Source organism: Myxine glutinosa, chromosome 11 (assembly GCF_964187855.1).
Source record: "Myxine glutinosa chromosome 11, kmMyxGlut1.1, whole genome shotgun sequence".
NCBI lineage: Eukaryota > Metazoa > Chordata > Myxini > Myxiniformes > Myxinidae > Myxine > Myxine glutinosa.
This window is the reverse complement of record NC_136271.1, coordinates 136,614,778-136,635,771: the sequence shown is the minus strand read 5'-3', so window position 1 is coordinate 136,635,771 and position 20,994 is coordinate 136,614,778. Positions and strand designations below refer to the sequence as shown.

General features: G+C 44.9%; 1 protein-coding gene across 3 annotated transcripts in view; it reads right to left on the bottom strand.

Moving 5' to 3' along the window:
• Positions 1-20,994, bottom strand: part of ASXL2 (ASXL transcriptional regulator 2) — a 121,767-nt gene that overhangs the window by 84,936 nt on the left and 15,837 nt on the right. For all 3 annotated transcript variants that reach the window (XM_068130963.2, XM_068130964.2, XM_068130961.2), the window contains exon 4: positions 17,020-17,128. In XM_068130963.2, coding sequence (XP_067987064.2) covers positions 17,020-17,128 — 109 coding nt within the window. The remainder of the gene's footprint in view (positions 1-17,019; positions 17,129-20,994) is intronic.

Here is a 20,994-nt window from a genome sequence, read left to right as displayed (position 1 = left end):
CGGAGGAGGTTATAATATTTCGGAACGTTGAGATTACAAGGACAAGAGGGACAGCATAGGAAGGTAGGCACTTAATCACGGTCTTATAGTAACCCCGACAGACCACAGATAAACAGGACAAGACTGACTCACACCGGGATTGATGGCAAGGAAGGGCAGGTAGTCGAGGCTCAAGGTGCACCTTGGCTCAGGGGCAGAATCGACACGGTCCGGTCCAGAGATGCGGGAGGTCTCTCAGCGCTCGGAGGTGGCGACTTGTCTTTCCAAGCTGGGGGCGCATCTGACGTCACGTCCGGTAAGTCGCTGCGTATATCCGGCGGGGAGTGACACGCCCTCGGCTCGTTAGCTCCGCCCCAGATGGAATCGGCCCGCCGCTTCTTATTGGGTGCTGGGGGTTACCGGGCTCCGCCCTTGACGAGGAGCTGACAGCCAGCCCCTTCGTGGTAACCCTGTAACCTGGAGGTAACCTGGAGCACATGGGCAATGGCGGCTAACCGAGCCGGAGTGAGGACGCACACTCCCCGCGCGCTGTTGTTGTAGTTGTTGTTGTTGTTGTTGTTGTTGTTGTTTCATGAGGAAGATGGGAGGAGGTATGGGGAGGTCCTAAACTCACTACTGGTGCCATACAATCACATTCTGGTGCAACGAAGTCAGAATTAATGGAAACGAGTCCTTAACTGACATAGACTAAGAATAACTAGCAAGATGTCCGAAAGTTGTCTACGTGAGATGCGGTGAACCTGGGCACGACATTTAATGGGGGAAAAAGGGGAAGGTCGGTTCTACTGAGTGTTGTTTACAGACAATGGGACTAGGGAATGGGGGATTGGGGATAGTTGGGGAGTATTGGGGAAATAGGGGAATATTTACAAGCGGATATGGAGGCCAAATCCCATATCCGCAACAATATATATATATATATATATATATATATATATACAGACTTGGCATTTAATATGGAATATTTTTTTTGTGGGGGTGAACTTACTTTTCAAGATGGCTGAGAAGCAAAAGTTCATTGGAATTATGTTGAAATTCTTCTAGATTTTGTTTATGTGACCTTTAAAAGAAACAAAAACCACATTTGACATTTCGAAGCAAATAAATTGATCCTTGGAAGTGATGTAAACTGATATCGAACTCAATTCACGGACAGTACTGTGTTAAACTTCTGTGCGTTTTCCAGAAGTATCTCTATTTTTTACATTAGGCAAAAAAAATTTTTAACAAAAACAAAAGTTAAATTACGACTGGGATTACGGACAGTAAAATTACAGTTCAGTACTTCGTGTAACCCCCACGAGCATTCAGGAGAGCACGTACACGTTGAGGCATGCTGTTCACGAGATTTGCCAAGGTTTGGACAGGAATCGCTTGCCATGCAGTGACTATAGCCTGCTGCAATTCACGCACAGAGGCAGGCTGCTGGTCCAAGTTGTCGATTTGATGCGTTAATTCTGCCCACAAGTTCTCTATCGGATTCATATCCGGAGACATGGCAGGCCACTCCATATGCTCCACACCACGGTCAGCAAGAAAGTGTTGGATCATGCGAGCACGATGAGGCCGTGCATTGTCTTCTTGGAAGACAAAGTTTCCTCGAAAGGCTGCACGAACAAATGGAAGCAATGTTTCTTCCAGAATGGCCCTGTGCTTGAACTGGTTCAGGTTTCCATTCAGAACAACCAGGTCAGTTTTGCCCCCTGCATGAAAAGCAGCCCAAACGGTCACCCCACCACCTACAGCTTGGACTCTTGGCACTATACAATCTTCGTTGTAGGCTTCATGCACTTGTCTGCGCACTCGGACACGGCCATATTGATGATAGACCAGAAATCTAGACTCGTCACTGAAGGTCACGTGATTCCAGTGTCCTAGCTGCCATTGACGGTGCTCTCTGGCCCACTGCAATCGGCGCTGGCGGTGTTGTCTGGTCAGACGTGGCTTTCTCAGGGGACGCCTGGCATGATAGCCTGCTTGAACCAGTTGTTGGTTGACTAGCCTTCTGGATACAGGCACATTTGTCAGTTGCTGCCACTCAGCCCTAAGCCGATTAGCTGACTTGGTACGGCCATTGCGGACTAACCGGTGCAGCTGGCGATCATCCCTCCCTGTGGTTCTGCGGGGAAGTCCTGACCTCGGTATTGGAGTAGGGCCACCCCTCTGAGCATTTCGTTTCAGGATCTTTGACACATGACCTCGAGTGATGCCATACTGCCGAGCAATAGCACGCTGTTCCATGCCGGAATTTCGTAAAGCCACCACTAAATGACAAACAGCATTGTTGAGTTGACGTACCATCTCCAGGGGAAGCAGCAATAACTTTTGTCGACGTGCAGCAGTTGTTTTCCACAAATACAGAACGCAACAACCCTTATATACCCGATTGTGAAGCCAATCGTCAAATGTACCTGTCCGTACATTTTGTCATGCCACCTGTGATATAATCCTGTTATTGACTTCTTGCTGCGACAGACAATCAGTGACATGATTCTTTTAACAAAGAAATCACCAAAGCGTAAAAGAAACTCACCAGATTGATATACCGAGTTCAGAAAGTAAACCCAAGTCAAGAAAAAAAAAAATTCCATATTAAATGGGGAGATCTCGCGAGATCTTGGAGACGGTGGCAGGGGTTTTCGACGGTCCACACGGTCTCCACGTTTTTCAAAGTTAAGTCTGTTCACAATTGTATTTTGTCGAAACTGTATTTATCGTTCGGTGTGTGAACTTATAGTGTCCCCCTTGGAAGTTTCTCGGTGTTTATCTTTCATAAATTAATCGTTTGTTTGCCTCGTCGTGAGCAAGGCCTTGCAGCCTCAGGCTTCCCCCGTCGAAGGTTGTTCCTTCCTTCGCTGTTTTGCTACCTTTTTTGATTTCCCCTTCTCCACCAAGCTTCACCAAACATCTACTATTTGTCTAACGTTGTAACCCCCACACCCCCGCCCCCCCCCAAAAACAAACAAAAAAACAAACAAAAAAAAACTTTTATTTCCCTTTCTCTTCGTGTGCTTTTGCCTCTGCCCACGTGCGCTGTCTCGCCCCGCCCCCATTTTCCCCTTGCCTTCCACCTTTTGCCCTGTTCAAGTGACTCATGGTCGTCGCTCTAGGCTTCCTCTCCCCATTGGTATTTTTGTGAATATAAGATTGTTCTTCACAGTTCTGTTTAAATATGTTTCAACTATCCCCTTCAGTGTTTTATTCAGTGGTTTATTACAACACGCTGTTTTTCTTCTTATTTAAAAGGCTCCTTTCAATTTCCTCTTCAACTCATTCCATTTCAAAAAAATATTCAATCTCTTATGATTCCAAATCACTCCATGCTCTAAATTCTCATTCATTCCATCCCTCCTCCATCGTTCTTAAACGAATCGCTAACTTGAAAATCACAACAAACCCAATTTGTTATATATGTTCATCTTTCATTAATCATCCACTTTCTAAACTCCCCCCTTGCCCCTCCCCTTCAAATCTCCCCCCCAACCATCCCTCCCAAATTCTCCCTCCTCCCACCTCCTTCTCAAAGCTGCCTCCTCCCCACTTCCTCTCCCTCCTATGTCATACCTCCACCTCCCCCAACCTTCTAATTTCCTCTGCCCCCCCTCAAACAAACTCTCACTGTGCCTCATTCCATCACCATCAAACCTTTCGTCCTCCTCATCCTTCCCTTTCTTGTAACTCTTCTGTAATCTCTGACACACTATCAACTGCTCTTCCTACATCCCCCTCTCACCCTTCATCTGACCCCTACCCCTCCCCTCCCCTGTCCTGCACCCGAGGCTCCCCCTCTCTCCTCGCTAACGGTATGGACCTCAAACATCCGGGGCCTTCACTCAAACCTGATTGATCTCTCCATTCAGGTTGCTTCTGAAAATCCAGACTTGATCTGCTTAACAGAAACTTTCCTCCTTCAAGATGTCTCCGATTCCTTAATATCTCTTCCTGGTTACTCCCTCCTCCGGTACGATAGACCTGATCCTCGTCCTGGTGGTGGGGTGGCTATCTTTATCAAAAACTCTCTTCCTCACTCTCCCTGCACTGCCCTCTCTCCACCCCACCCACAGGAGTACCTCTGGCTACGGCTTCCTCTCCGCTCCCACCTTTTGTTCATATGTGTTCTGTACCGTCCTCCAAACAGTGATGACTCCATTTACATTTCTCTGTCGGACAACATGGACCAACTTCTATCAACTCATCCAAACTCTCTCTTCCTCATATGTGGCGACTTCAACTGTCATCATGCCAGCTGGCTGGGTGTGGGTTCATCTCTCACCAGCCATGGCACCTCAGCAAAGGACTTCTGCGACTCATTGGGACTGACACAATCTGTCAATTTCCCGACCCGGATCTCAGTCAATGGAGTATCTTCTCTTCTGGACTTGGTTATGACTAACTTCCCTGCAAATGTCTGCTGCTCTTCTTCTGCTCCAATCGGTTCTTCTGATCATGTGCTTGTTAAAGTGGACATCTCACTGGCCATTCTCAGAGAGCCTCCTCAGCGCCGACGAGTCTGGCATTTCACTCAGGCCGACTGGCACGGTCTGCAAGCAGCCATCAATCAACTGGACTGGTCTCCCATCTCTAATGCCTCTGACATCAATTCTTCCTGGGAATTCTTCCAAAGCAAACTGCTCTCTCTCATGCACAGATTTATCCCATCTCATCTTCAGTTGTCTTACCCTTCCTCCCGTCCATGGTACACTGAATCTTGTGGTGAGGCAGTTGCCCTGAAACAACTTGCCTTTGCGTCTTGGAAGGCAAATCCAACTGAAGGCAATCTCAGTTCCATTCCACCAAGCTCGAAACAAGTGTGTTTCTACCCTCAGGAGTGCCAGGAAGCACTATCTCTCCACACTCAAGATTGAACTCTCAAACCTGTCTCCTTCCTCCAAATCCTGGTGGCGTCTTGTCAAATCCGTTTCTGGTGTTTGTTCCCCCTCCATCCCCTCCCTTACCTCAAATGGCTACACAGTTGACACCGCAAGTGACAAAGCCGAATGCCTCAACTCTGTGTTTGCCTCAAAATCTTGTGTCCCAAACCCATCTCTCTCTGTTCCCACCTTTCCCAGTCGAACCCAACTGCTCCTGGACTCTGTGTCCTTCTCTCCTGACAAGGTGGAGAGGTTTTTATCAAACCTCGACTCTGATTCTGCAACTGGACCAGATGGCATCAGCCCTCGGGTCCTAAAATCCTGCTCTGCCGCTCTATCTCACCCTCTCTCTGTTCTTTTCACCCTCTCTTTTGCTCAAGGTCATCTGCCAGCATCTTGGAAATCAGCAAACATTACCGCTTTACACAAAAAAGGTGCAAAAACAGATCCTTGCAACTACAGACCAATCAGCCTGCTCCCAATTATCAGCAAAGTCATGGAATCCATCATTGCTTCAGATATCAAATCCTTCCTCTTCTCCAATGGCTTGATCTCTGACCATCAATTTGGATTCAGACCAGGTCATTCTACTCTGGACATGTTGCTTCTGCTGTCTCAACAATGGATGGAGGTCCTCAATGCCAAACAGGAAATCAGAGCTGTCTCACTTGACATATCACGTGCCTTCGATACGGTCTGGCACCCAGCTCTGCTCACCAAACTCACCTCCTATGGTATTCAGGGAAATCTCCACTCATGGCTTGCGGATTTCCTCTCTAGTCGTAGGCAACGTGTGGCCCTGAATGGATTTCTCTCATCTTCCCTTCCTGTTCTGGCTGGAGTTCCCCAAGGTAGTGTTCTGGGCCCTGTGCTATTTCTGGTCTTCATCAATGACCTCTCCGACTCTCTGGAAAATCCTCTCTATCTCTTTGCTGATGACTCCACTATCTGCCGCTCCATTCCTCATCCCTCAGATCGGCAGTCTGCAGCCTCCTCACTCTCTGCAGACCTGGACAAAATCACAGACTGGTCAAACAAGTGGAACATGTCTTTCAATCCTGACAAATCTCACACTCTTACAATGTCTCTCTGAAAGGACCGACTGGACAACCCTCCCATCTACTTTCTCAACAATCCTCTCCAAGATGTTCTGTCGCTCAAGCTTTTGGGTCTCACTATCTGCCATGATCTTTCTTGGGAAAACCACATTTCCAAGCTGGCCTCCAAAGCCAGTCGCCGACTGGGCATCCTCCATCGTGCGAAGTCCTTCCTTGGCACACCTGAGCTCCTCACCACATACAAGGCTTTCATCCACAGCTCAATGGAATACTGTTCCCCCCTCTGGGCTGGTGCTCCTGCCTCACACCTTGCTCGGCTTCACGCTGTTGAGGCCAAAGCTTTCAGAATCATTGGAATCTCCTGCGATGTAGTCAACTCCGAGGGCCTTTCACTCACTCACCGCAGGCAGGTTGGTGGTCTTTCTGTCTTCTACCGACTCCTCTCCGGCCTTGCTCCCCCAGCTCTCTCTGTGCTCTGTCCCCCCAATATTCCTTCAGGTCGCACAAGATCTGCCTGCAACCCTCTTATGGTTAAACTGCCAAAGTCTAGGCTCTCTGCTCACCTTCACTCTTTCATTCCCCTTTTCTCCCACCTCTGGAACAAACTCCCCCACTCCCTTCAATCCCACTCCTCCCTCCAGGTCTTTAAAACAGCTGTTCACCACCATCTCTTATCTTCCCCGAAAACCTTGATCTTTTCTACCCCCGGTAATTCACCCCAGAGTCCTTGCAGTGTTCATATATTTTATTCCTCTCCCACCTCCCCCCAATGTCCCTGCTCTCAAATGTTGTGTTTGTGTCCTTCCCCCTCTCTCGCCATCCTGTCTGCCGCTCCCCTTGTTTTTTGTGTTTTGTGTGTCGGTTTGTCTTTTTGTGTGATTAATGTTAGCTCTTTCACGAGCCTCGATCTTGTATACAAAAAAAAAAAAAAAAATCTCACACTCACACTCAATCTCACACTCAATCTCACAAAAAAAAAAAATGCGCATAATCTCACTTCATCCTTCTGTGAGGACCAGCTTGAAAATCCCTCAATTATTTTCTCTCGTCAGTTTATGGAAGATGCCCCATATTTGGAATACGTATGCTTCACCCGCAGCTATAATCTTTGTTTGGTAGATAACCGTGCCGATGGATGGTAATGTTGCGGATATGGGATTTGCATCCATCCATATCCGCTTGAAATATTCCCCTATTTCCTCAATACTTCCCAACTATCCCCAATCCCCCATTCCCTAGTCCCATTTTCTGTAAACAACACTCTGTAGACCCGACCTCCCCCTATTTCCCCCATTAAATGTCGTGCCCAGGTTCACCGCATCTCATGTAAGACAACTATAGGACATCTTGCTAGTTATTCTTAGTCTATGTCAGTTAAGGACTCGTTTCCATTAATTCTGACCCTTCGTTGCACCAGAATGTGATTGTATGGCACCGTTAGGAAGTTTAGGACCTCCCAATACCTCCCCGCAGCTCTTCCTCACGGTTCAGCAACAACAACAACAACAACAACAACAACAACAACAGCAACAGCAACGGCGGCGGCGTGCACAGGGAGTGCGCGTCCTCACTCCGGCTTGGTTGGTAGGGGGTGTTGGGAGGGCATGAGGCCTTCCCAGCGAGCCGCCATCGAACATGTGCTCGACGGGGTTACCAAATAGGGGCTCCCTGTCAGCTCCTCGTCAAGGGCGGAGCCCGGTAACCCCCGCACCCAATGGGAGCGGCGGACCGGTCCCATCTGGGGCGGAGCCAACCAGCCGAGGGCGTGTCACTCCCCGCTGAGCATGCGCAGGAAGAGGGAGGTGACGTCAGATGCGCGCTGAGCTTGAAGCAAGAGAGACGTCCCTTCCGAGCGCAGTGAGACCTCCCTGCATCTCTTGGACCGTGCTTGATCCTGTCCCCGAGCCAAGGTGCACCTTGTGCTATCGACTACCTGTCCCTTCCTGCCATCAATCCCTGTGTAAGTCAGCCTTGTTCCGTTTGTCTGTGGTCTGTCTGGGCTAAGATAAGACTGTAATTAAGTGCCTATCTCTTCTGTGCCTTTACCTCACTACCTTGTAATCTACCCCTTTTCTCCACCACTGTAATTATATCCTCCTCCTCCGGTCTTGAGAACTGTACCCCTTGCGTCGTTTCATCTATCCCAGTCATTGTGTCCTTTCCATCATTGATTCAGCATAGCGCGATTTGGTCAACGTCTGGGTGGAATCGGGGTCTAGTCGGGGAATAACTGTTAGGTCGCGGTAATACACCACCGCTCGGTCGAAATAACATCTAACCGCAATCCGTTTATTTGTATGTTTATATGTTTTATTTTTATATGTTTATACGTTTTATTTATATGTTTATATTGTTATGAATTTGGTAGAGCAATATCTAGAGCTAGGTAGATCTGAATAGGTAGGTATTCGGCTGTCGTGACAGGGACTCTACATGTAATAAGTTCTTGATGTTTAGGCGTTTGTCGGGGTAAGATGTATGATTGTGGATCTACCTGGAGGTCCGAGTGTTAAATAGTGAGGGATTAAAGGTAACGCCCCTGTGAGTCTCACCTGGTAGTCAAACCTTTGTCCATTATGGCACTGCAAACCACATAAACATTAGTTAGGTCCTTAGCGCAACATTAAATAATTCCCTTTCCCTGACATTGACTTCGTAATAAATAGACAGGAAACCAGGCCAAAAACACCGCCACGGTTGGCCGCCGCCGTTCGCACCTCAAAGGCCTACCAACCTCGCGTGTTACGTGTTACAAAACGACCGCGGGGGGGGTCGCGGACGGGAGATGTCAGGAGTCGCATGCCGCAGAGGGCGTGACCTGGGCGAGTTGGGAGGCTATGATTGGCTGAGGAGTGCGCCAATGTGACGTGATCGGCCACCAATATATGCGACGGTCGGACGCCATTTTTCAGTTGAGTTGAGTTGAGTTGAGTTCGTGGCAGTCCAGAGAGTACACAGGGAGTTCGTTGGAGCACACAGTCGACGCGGAGACACAGTTGGTGGAAAAAGCTCCCCGAAGACAGTTGGTGGAAAAGCTCCCCGAAGGCAGTTGGTGGAGAGTTCGTTAGAACACCAAGCACACAGAGCACGCGGCAGTTCGCAGCAGTTCGTTGCAAGTCGAGCCCTCCGTTGAACCATTGGTGCACGGGCCTTGTGGAGATCGTCCTCGTGTGAAGCTGCTGGCCACGCGTCGGACGCGTGGTGCTTGGAGCGGGGCCTCGTGGAGCTTGGAGCGAAGGACCTGGTGGTGTGCGATCGGGCCAAAAGGAGCGGTGTGGACGGCCGCCACCAAGACAACCAAAAGACAGATAAGCCGCATCCGCGTACATTTGAACGACGTGACGTGTTATTTTTGTATTCATAATCTCCCTCGTATCGTGTTTGCTGTCAGTCGTGTGGGGACGTCCCGATTTAGAGTTATTAGATTTACCGGCGTGGCTTTTTCACTGTATTACTATTCGATAATAAATCCTTATATTATTTTCTATATATATATCTGAACGCAGTTTTCCTGGGTGTTTGATTTTAGTAGATAAGGCGGCGGGCGGAGCTTTGCTGCGTGCGCCATTCCGCGCGTTTAACTTTGTGTTGAACTTGAATCCGCCATTGAGTTTTCGCCTCGGGAGTTAAAGTCTCGCAAATCGGTCATCCGTAACTGTGGTGTTAATCACGGTTGCGTAACAATATGTTTTATTCCTCTCCCACCTCCCCCCAATGTCCCTGCTCTCAAATGTTGTGTTTGTGTCCTTCCCCCTCTCTCCCCATCCTGTCTGCCGCTCCCCTTGTTTTTTGTGTGTCGGTTTGTCTTTTTGTGTGATTAATGTTAGCTCTTTCACGAGCCTCGATCTTGTATACAAAAAAAAAAAAAAAAAAAAATGCCAAGTCTGTGTGTGTGTGTATGTATGTGTATATATATATATATATATATATATATATATATATATATATATATATATATATATATATACTGTATATATAAATATATATATATATATTGTTGCGGATTTGAGAATCCTTTGTTTGTAAATATGACCCTCTAGTAGTAATTCTTGTAAATACCTCCGTTTTGTGTGTAAAGGTCAAAGGTCGTCCCCTTAGCTAGTCCATGTACAAGCGCGTAGGCCATCATAGACCTCTCTATAGTTATTTCTTATTATATGTTAGTTTAAGGCTCTGTTTCCCACTAGTTGACTCTGCATTGCACCAAATGACATAAGATAGTTCCCTTTTCAAGTTTCCCCCAATCATCTCTTCGAAGTGCCAGTGCATTGGGCGGTTTTCTTCACCCCAAACTCCATTACGCACGCGGTCAGCTCGGAGAAGAAAGACGTGTCTCCACCTCGTCATGAGGCGGAGTGAGCCAGCCCCCGATCAACCAACCAAGGATGAGGGGTTTGGCCTGAGAGGGCGGAGAGAGCGCGTTCGAGGAGGTTCGCGAAAGTTCCATGGGCGTGGTTATATAACCCATCGCCCGGAGCCTCCCACCGAGTCCACCGGAGCCCAGTTGAGGAGGAGAGAGTGAGTTCTGGAGAGGAAAGCGAATGAGAATCGGCACGTCCTGCTCGCGATACCAACCAGCACTCTGAAGAACAACCAGTGCGGGCACGCGAACCTCGACGTGCCGCGGTCTTCGGATCTCCCTGTCGCCCGTTCTGTGAACCAGAGTGCGAGGAGTCGGAGCTGTCACCTCCAGCCCTGCCGTTTGCACGGACCTGAACCTTCTCATCCCTCCATCCATTCCTGCCATTCCATCCTTTTGTGTACGTGAGTTTGTTTTGTGTGTCTTGTCCCTGGGGTATAAGTAAGCCTGTATAAATAAGTAGAATTGCACTGTGTCTTCTCCTTCTGTCATTATTTTCGTTTCTTTCCTCCTCCTTGGTTTCTTTGGTTTTGTACATAATTAGTAATAATAAATCCTGTTATTTCCTACCTTCGTCTTCTTCTTCATGCTCGTCCGATCGTCTGTGATTTCCCCATTGAATACCTGTGGCGCGATTTGGCCAACGTTTAGAATCGGGTCTAGTTTTTGTTAATGGTTCGAGCCGCGGGCTGCTAATCCGCTCGGCAAATAACATCTTGTCCGCGGTCTCGAACGAGGTTGCCCACCTGCCTCTCAGGAGGGAGCGGGGTGGCTTCAGGAGCGGAGACGGCCAGTGAAAATAAAATGGGGATTAACCCCCCTCTTGCTAAGGGGAAGAGCCGTACTCCGTTTCCGTAACAATTGGTGTCAGGAGTGGGATTCGAACCTGGGACTAAATTTATTTAGCCCAAATTTTGGACACCAATTGTACTATTGGCCGTAACAATTGGTGTCAGGAGCGAGATTCGGACCTGAAGTGCGCTTAGCGCACTCAAAATTACGAGTGGTCGAAATTTTATTTTGACATCCTAAATTTAAATCGTGCCATGGATAATCAAGGCGATCGGGTGCCGGTGGGGGAGATAGAAGGGGTAGAAGCGACCCAGGACTCCAGGGAAATATATATGGGGGAGAGAGAGGAGGAGAGCAATGAGGATGTGGTTGAACCTATTTATGGAACAAATAAGGGCCCTTATGGTTAAGTGGGTGAAGAAATGGAAGACAGAAGGAGGGCTGACAGTGAGAAAATGGAAAGCAGAATGATGGGAGCAATGAGGGATGAAGCAAGGGGCACCAGTGAGCAAATGGGAAACCAAATTGTAGGATTGGAAAACAGAATGGGGGAGTGATTAGAAAATAAAATAGGGGGATTGAAAACTGACATGGGAAATCAAATTGGGGGGCTAGAAGCCAAATTTGAGGGTTTAGACAATAAATTTGAGGGTTTAGACAATAAATTTGAGGGTTTAGACAGTAAATTTGAGGGTTTAGACAACGGGTTGAAAGGGGTGAAGAATGGGTTAACGGGGTTAGAAAACACCATGGAAGGCAAATTGAGGGAAATAGGGGAGCAATCCGCCCGGGAAATTAAACAAATGGGAGATCAGATAGAGGTGGTGAAAATCGGGTTGGAAACTAAATTGGATGCCCAGAGGAATGATTTGGAACAGATGAGGGCAGCATCTACCAAAGAGATGGGAGAAATGGGGGAGGAGATCAGACGAGGTGTGGGTGAAGAGGTCGTGGGGGTACGCGAGGAGGTAAAGCGGGGTGAGGAGCGTATGGAGAAAGAGGTGAGAAATAGTACGGCTAGGTTACAGGGGGGCATAGAAGATCTGCCGAGGGGAGTAGAGCAGCTGACGGTGGAACAAAAGGAATTAGGGGAGCAAGTGGAGAAGAACACTGCGGTAATCGGGGGGTTGAAGGTGACACAGAAGGAGATAAAAAAGGAACTCATAGCGACAAAGAGGGAATGTCAGATGGTACATGAGGGGTTGACAAAGAGGTTGGACGAGGTGATAGAGGCAATGGAGACGAAAGAACGGGAAGTAAGGACGCACATAGAAATGACCAAGGTGGCATTAGAGGAAGAAATTGAGGGAGTGCACTGGGAAATAAAAGAGGTGAAACAAAAATTAGAGGAAGTGGAAGAGGGGGTATGTGAAATTAAGAAGAGACGGAGGGAAACTCAGAGGGAGATAAAGGAGGCAGTGATGGAATTGGTGCAAGGTCTGTGCTCAAATCGTGATGATGTGCTTACTGACCAAATAAAGAGTTTGCAGGTGGCGGAGGAGGAGCGAAGACGAGGTGCCGAGGTGAGTGGCGATATTCTCGGAAATGTATATAGTGTGACGGGAGATTCAGTGGGCTTGGGTGTTGGTGTAGACCCGGGTGTTCGTGAAAGACCAATGGTGAGGTGTATGACTGGTCCGGAGTGTATGGAAAGCGGAGACGGCCAGTGAAAATAAAAGGGGGATTAACCCCCCTCTTGCTAAGGGGAAGAGCCGTACTCCGTTTCCGTAACAATATATATATAGGAACTCCTCGCTATATGAATTAGATGCACTCCACAAAAGTTGTGTGTATCGCAAAACTGCACATAGCGAAAAAGATTTTCCCATTGAGATAGTGTTAGAAATCGAAGATGCGTTCCTAGGTGGCTGATAATAACTCGGTAAATCAATACAGAACATCACTAAATGCATAACTATATGAATACCCACCACAAATAATAATATAATACGCAATTTGGTGTCTGTCTGCGATGATTTTTGACCACAATACATTCGGTCGATACTTATCCAATCTCAACCAAACTTGGCAGGACTAAGGGTCACACAATGAAGGTTGCAGCAAATTCATTTGACCCCCTCCCCAAGAGGGTTTTCCCCACCATTGGGGTTGCATGTTGAGGTGTATATCAGTGTTACGATAGCTTTATTGTGACGTTTTCCAAGGACATTTCTAATAACAAAAGCATAATATTAATGTTATTCCAAAAAAAAATTAATACTAATAATATCTCCCCCTTCTCAAGGAGTGTTTCCTCTTAGAGCAAATACCGTGTGCACGTTTATAAATAGCTTATCATGGGGTTTCCAGAAGTAAAAAATATTATACGCCACAAACATATGTTTACCTTTTTAAACACTCAGTAATGCTGTTTAACACAAAACTAAAATAAATTTGGAGGAATCCGACATTCGTAAGGAAAATTTTACTTTCAGAACTGAGCAAAGATCTACTGTAATCAATATACTCCAAATGGGTTAATAACATGACCCTTCCTGCTGCTAATGTGCCGTTTTTGTGTCGGCATTTTGAAACAGTCGCTGTTGATCAACACAAAACTGAAAGGGAGGAAACCCGGGGTGTGTTCAGTTACCAAGCAACTAGCTAGCGCTTGCCAAGCCAGTCGGTCAAAGTTTTAGAACACCTCAATTTTTCCAGTTTTTATTGAAATTTACGCAGTTTAATGTCTCAATGTACTCTGAAATTAAGCATAGAACAAATAAACAATTGGAGATAAAAAAGAAATCATAGAATCATTTTGTTTAACAAAATTTAATTTAAATTTTTGACTCAGCAAAGTAGCCATCTTTTGCAGATATAACTGTCGAACACACTCGTGGCATTCTGTTATCAACTCAGTAGAATTTGGTATTCAATTCCTGGTTCTGACCAAAGGAAACAACGAGGTACTCGTTTCTTCCAACCAAGCCTACTTTATTCATTGTGTATCAGCGGAAATGCATTAACTGGGAGTGCATATAACTGGGAGTGCATATAGCGAGGAGTGCCTGTATATGATGTACCGCCAAAATTGTATATGATGTATATGATGTACCGCCACCGCCAAAATTATCAACTTACAACTCATACTAGGTGATCAAAACATGATCAAAACAACAATCAAAACAGTCTTAGATTATGCTCCTACAATAACAATTCAGGCCAAGAGTGCTCAATGGCACGCCATCGCAAATCTCTACTTCCCACCTAAAACAAAGTTGAAAAATGGCAAAAAAAAGTTCCACCAGGAATGACCAAATATCAACTTTTGAGTTAAAAACTTGTTTTCCATTTTGACCCGAGACCCAAAATCCCCACCCCTTGGGATATGAACCTGGGGGTAAAATCCAAAAAACTGTTACATATCTCATGCGTTCTCCAATGTTGATTGCATATACAAAGTTTCATTTTGAAAATGTTTTAAAATATGCCTGTAATTGCATTTTTCGGCATTTGACCTTTTGACCCTGCTCCACTGCTCCAGGGGGCTCTTGCACCTTTGATCGCCGTCTATGGCAAACGTATACTATACCTATACGTATATATGGCAAACTATACTGCTCTTGCACCTTCGTGCCATGTGGCGATCATAACGACTAAGTTTGATGAATTTCTGCCCAACCGTTTAAGAGGAGATGGGTGACCGACAGACCCAATTACAATAGCCCCCCGCCCTCCACCCTGGTTTTTTTCTCCAAAAAACGTGGGGATAATAATGTGCTTCACCATAAACTACAGAAACCATAGGTATATAATTTGAATTTGTAGTGAACGTCACTAGTTACGTGAACTATTTTCATGTCGCACCGAGTTTCTACATTTTTTTAAATTCCTGTGTTTTGATCAAATATTCCTAAAGACGGACCTTGAGTTCTCAAAAAAGTAATTAATGGCCATTATGTAGAATGGACCTGTCAATGCTTACGGTATGAAAAACGGATCAAATGTCAAACAAAGGCAAGTCTCAGTAAAGAGAATCAGATTACCTTATGTTCAAATGATGGCGCAAATGTAAAATCATTGGAGGATTATTTCTCGCTTTGGTAACCACAGTGACACTCTTTATTACAAGTAATGCAATGATCTTTGTGAATTCTCCAAAACAATACAAACAAAACGGAGCATTTAACAATGCAAATCCTCGCTGTGGTTGTTGTCTAGGCAACCTCTTTCACACACCGGGTGCTATATTAAAGTAGATCTGCATGTGGAATCACACACATAATTGGTACAAATAGTCTCTTCCTTTCAGGTGGGCTAAATAAATAAATTAATGTATTGACAATGGATGCAAGAGTGACGCAAACGCCAGTAGCCATGAAAAAGGTTTTGTTCAAGAATCTGCTGTGTGCAGTTTGTAACTCCCAAGGACCACGCTTATGTTTGCCGGTGCAGCAGCCGTCACTCAATGTGAAACTGTTAGCCTAATCAACTAGATGGTATTCATAGAATACTTACCCTGCACAGTCAACTTGTTGCGAGCCAACTCTTCTGTTTTTGAACTTTTTTTTTTTCTTTGATCCAATATGGCTGTCAGACCACGTGAGCGATGACATCATAAATTTATATTCTCTAATATAATTGTTGCATAGATCACCGCTCAATACATTTCAAACTCAGACTAAGCATTGTCCCTGTCGAATTATGGCGTCATAATTATGGCACCAATGACGTCATCGTTAACAACACCTATTCCCCATATGGAGTTCTTTACAATGAACCATGTTTCAAATTTTTCCATGCAGCGGTGTTGGAGATAGAGGTACAACATTTTTCGGTTTTTCCGAGATGGCGCCTGTACCACATGACCTATGACGTCAAGATTATCATTAAAATATTCTAAAGGAGGAGGCACTCCTATGGTGAAATTTCGTGTCCATCAGACCAACAGATGCTGGATAAAAAATGGATATGATCGGATAGGTGTTGTACTTGTCGAATTATGACGTCATAACGAAAGCACCGATGACATCATCATTAACATATCTTATTCCCCATGGGGAGCACTTGACAATGAGCCAGGTTTCAAATTTGTTTCCATGGAGTGGTTTCAGAGATATAGATGTGCGAAGTTTTTCCAAGATGGCGCCGGCACCACGTGACCTATGACGTCATAATAATCATTAAAATATTCTACAGGAGGAAGCGCTCCTATGGTGAAAATTACATGTCAATCGGACCAACGGTTGCCGAGAAAATGAATTTTTAAAATGCAGACACGTACGGCACACGGCACACGCACATAACTGAATGCTTAACCCCGCTTTTCGCTTCGCGAGCGCAGGGTAATTATGCCGATTAATTGATAAGGTTGCTTAAATCATGATTTACAGTATGCGAGCCCAAGCCACCCATTTCAATTCATTAAAATGACTTTTTATTAAATTGAAAATAAGAGCCAAAAATGGGACACACAATTGTCAGTGTGTTGTGACGATTAATTAACTGAAATAGCATAGCCATAGATGGTGGAACCCGTCCCAATGAAACTGGATAGAATCTAAGAGGAAAGAGAATGTCTCAATTGTGCAAAACTCCATAGCGATAGCCGCGTTATAGATGCCCGTTACGAAGGACTGCTCAAATCCAGAGAGCTTATCTTTTTTTAATTCTAGATTCTGAAAACTCCCAACGTATCTGCCTATTACTCAAAAAACACACATGGTTTCATCATTTCACTTAATATCATTTCAAAGCAAATTTTCTGCAGATTTAGACAATGTAGATGTCTCAAAAATAATATTTTGCAAGTTCTGACCCATTCCGTGTTGGCAGGTCACAATTAGCCTGTATCTCACCTCGGTAATAAAACCCCACAAAAAGCAAAATAGCACAGCAACTATATATGCTCCACATTTCTTATACCTCTCTGATTGATATCCTCACAGTCCACAGGAAAGGGGAAGGAGTGGGGGCAGGGGGGATATGAGTGAGTTACCTTGAGAGTATAAACGCCCATCCGGCCTGGCACCTTGTAGAATATACCACTGCTGCCACGAGAATTTGTGTGCAGCATAGCATTCAAACAAGCCAATGGAGAAGTACCACTGCAAAAGACACAAAGAAAAAAAAAATGCACAACTTCAATCTTGCCTAATAATAAAGGGCAATGTGTGCGTGTGTCCTCCATAACTCCAAAACCATGAAACCTAGTGGCCCCAAACTTTGTTTGCATACGCATCAAGCTCCAAGGGAGTGTTTGGGTGTGTTAAAACACTCTTTTTGAAGATGATTAACGAGGTACTCATAACCAAAAAAAAAAAGCCTTACCAAAATGGTGGTCTGCCATCTTGGTAAGCCCACTGTCACATTGCTGGGTTCTTAAGCCGCCATTTTGTTTCGGCCTATCGAGATGGTTCACCCACTAACAGGGAATGTGAGCTGGGCATAGACAGTTGTGAGACAGTTCTCCTGTGACATAGCTGTGGATACGGGTGGATATTTGGAAAGACAAGGGTATCTGAAGAAGAATAAGGCAAGTCTTGTGTTTGTAGCACGTGTTTTTTTAATTTAATAATGTTTTGGGGGGTTTTTTTGCAAGCAAACTACTTCCGATCATCCATATGACTTGCATGTGTACTTTTTAATTTGTGATCCATTTCACTTCGAGGGAAGAGGGAGATAGTGGAAATTAAATGCACAAGAGTGATGCTCCAAACTTTGGATAAAAGTAAATCTGCTTTGTCATGAACTCCCTTTATTCCTATAATGAACGAACTGCAGATAAACGTGTACATTTTTTGCTCCCATGCCTGTGAAAGCATTTGTCTGTTATTATAGCTGTTCACACTCGTCACACTCATGCACGCATATATTTTGTGTATGTTCCATGTCTGTCCCAGAGTCGAGTACCATTTTTTGTCCAATAGACAATTTCCATCATGAGAATATGGTTCTGATCGCACCAAGATCTTGCTGCCACAGCGACGTTAGAATGGAGTAGAGTGTGATTTTTGAAGCAAAATATTTCAAAATTTATGCCAAACAGATCTTCACCAAAAGTTGATTTCCTTCCTTGATCATTCATAAACCTAGACTTTGTGTACAAAACCCCTCCCACAAACTGTACTATAGACAATGTAATCATTGAAGAGAACAGCCGCTGTAATTTGTAAATTACTCCGACCTAACAGTGCAACTATTAATTATGCCGTTTATTTTCAAATTACTTAATTATTATTTTTAAAACATTAAATTAAGTGGTACAAAAACCAGACCAAAAGTCTAACAGCGGAGCAGCTGGGATTGTAAAATATTATAAACCACAAACACACGATTAGCTTTTTAAACAGTCGCTGGTGCTGTTTATAACATTAAACAAAGAAATTTGGAGGAATCCAGACATCCATGAGGTAAGTTTTACTTGCAGAACTGAGGGAAGATCTACTGTAATCTAGATTATACCCCACAAGGGTTGGGTACGTACCGTTTTGTTGGAAGAGACATAACGCCAATGCTTTCGATATTTGATGGTCATTTTAACAATCAGTTTGTTTGTTTCACACAGAATGAAAAACGTAAAGGTAGAGCATGGCGATTGTGATATATGACAGATTTGACGATGTGTTCGGCATGAACGGCATATAAATCAAAATGGCGGTGTGTGGAGAGTCAGCCGCCTTACCGCCATAATAACATCAGATGTAATCACATCACCCTGTCATGTGACCAGATCCTCAGCTCCGATTGGTAAACGTTTGAGGGGACATGCATACATACATACAGACGAGCAAACACTGTTCTAGACGGCTTTGCCCTATGGGCCACGCAGTAAAAAAACTTCTCTGAGCTTAGATGGACATGGTCCCTAGAAGATTAAAAGGGGTTGAGGGAATGAAAGGGAAGATTTTTTTTTTTTTAATTTACACATACAAAAAGATAGCTACACAAACATGTTCAGAAAGTAATGCAATGGCAATGAGTGATCATCTCTCAAACAAAAAGCTAAGCAAAATAAAAAAGAAAACATAACAAAAACTCTGCACCAACCAGCGTACAAAGTTAATTTCCAAGTACATGACAAGTATTTTTTCTCTATGTCTAATAATAAATGTGAGTGTGCGTGTCTCATCCATAACTCTAAAACAATGAATCCTAACGACCCGAAACTTTGCTTGCATACCAAGGAAAGGGTTCGTGTTTTGGTAGATTTAAACATACCTTTTGAAGATAATTAATAGCCTTATTACATTAAAACAAAAACGGGCTTTATCCTTGGTCAGCCAGCATTCACCTCGCCAGAGTCTTAATCCACCATTTTGTTTCGGCTTTTTAAAATGCCTTGCCTTGGAACTACGATGACCTCTCATGGACTAATTAAAGTACGTGTATAATCAAAATCTGTCTTCAGCTTTGACGATCGAAGCTGGTGGACTAAAGTGTCAAAATCTGGAGTGAAATCTGAAAATTTAAAGAAATTACCGAATCTTAAATCCAAGCATATATCTTGCTAGCAATAAGCAAGGCTGTGTGTGCTCCTGCCTTCTCCATATTTACACAAGAAAATGTGAAATTGCCAAAGCATGAAAACTTTTTCTACTGTTTTTCCAAAAGTATAACTTCAAAAGTGTAATGAGTGCAACAAAGATAACTAAGCAGGTGAAGGCTCCTGTGGGGATATCCATGGAGTTAAAGCAAAACAAACTAGAACTGCCACTTTACAACTGCTGGCAGTGATGACCGGTTTACTCCGCCTTCCCGCTTTCATACAACCCCACTTTCATTGGACATGCTTTTATACAACCCCCCTTTGATACAACCCCGATACACACACACACACACACACACACCCCCACACACCCCCTCTCCCCCCCCCCCCCAACACACACACACACATCCCCCACCACACCCCCCCCCCTGCGCACACACACATCCCCCACCCCCACCCCCACACCTCCCTACCACCACACATCCCCAACCCCCTCCCCCCCCCACACATCCTCCACCCCCTCCCCCCCCACACACACACATCCCCCACCGCCCCCCCCCCCCCACACACACACCCACACACCCCTCCCTACCCCCACCGACACACACACCTCGTTTTTTCATTTCTGTTCCTCACAATTATATCATCCATCCCCCCCCCCCCCCCCCCCCCCCCCCACACACACACACACACACACACACACACACACACACACACACACACACACACACACACACACACACACACACACACACACACACACACACACACACAATTAATTGTACAGTATCAGTTGTCCCTAAACTTAAATAATTTAAAGGATTGTTGTAAATGATGTTAATTTCACAACATCCCATATTCAACTTTATTTAAATTGTAAACCTCAAACATAATAAAATTGTAAACCTCAAACATAAATTGTAAACCTCAAACAAACCTCAAACATCATTACACACACATCCCCATACTTTATAACAACCCCGCTTGCACATTATTATTTTTCTCCATCAATTTATCCCTTGATGATGCTCAAGAAATTTCATCCTGATCGGATGAAGTTTTGTACTTGTCGAATTATGACATCATAATGGAGGCACATATGACATCATCATTCACAAGGCTTATTCTCAATGGATAATTCTTTACAATGAGATATGTCTCAATCTTTTCTACGCAGGACTTTTGGAGATATAGAGATGTAAAGTTTTTCGGTTTTCCCAAGATGGCAGCCGTACCACGTGACATGAGACATCATAATTATCCTGAAAACATTCTTAATTCACAGGCGCACCTGTGGTGAAAATTCCCTGTCAATCCGTGCAATGACTGCAGAAAAAGCGATTTTTATAGAACATAACCCTGAACATCGCAGAGACAGAATGATTGATGTGGCCTGGGAAGGCCAAGCGAGTGTTTCTTCATCTTCACCCAATGACACCTTGTGGCTTCTCTGTGTGGAATGCGATCGGCTCAAAAATAGTCGGA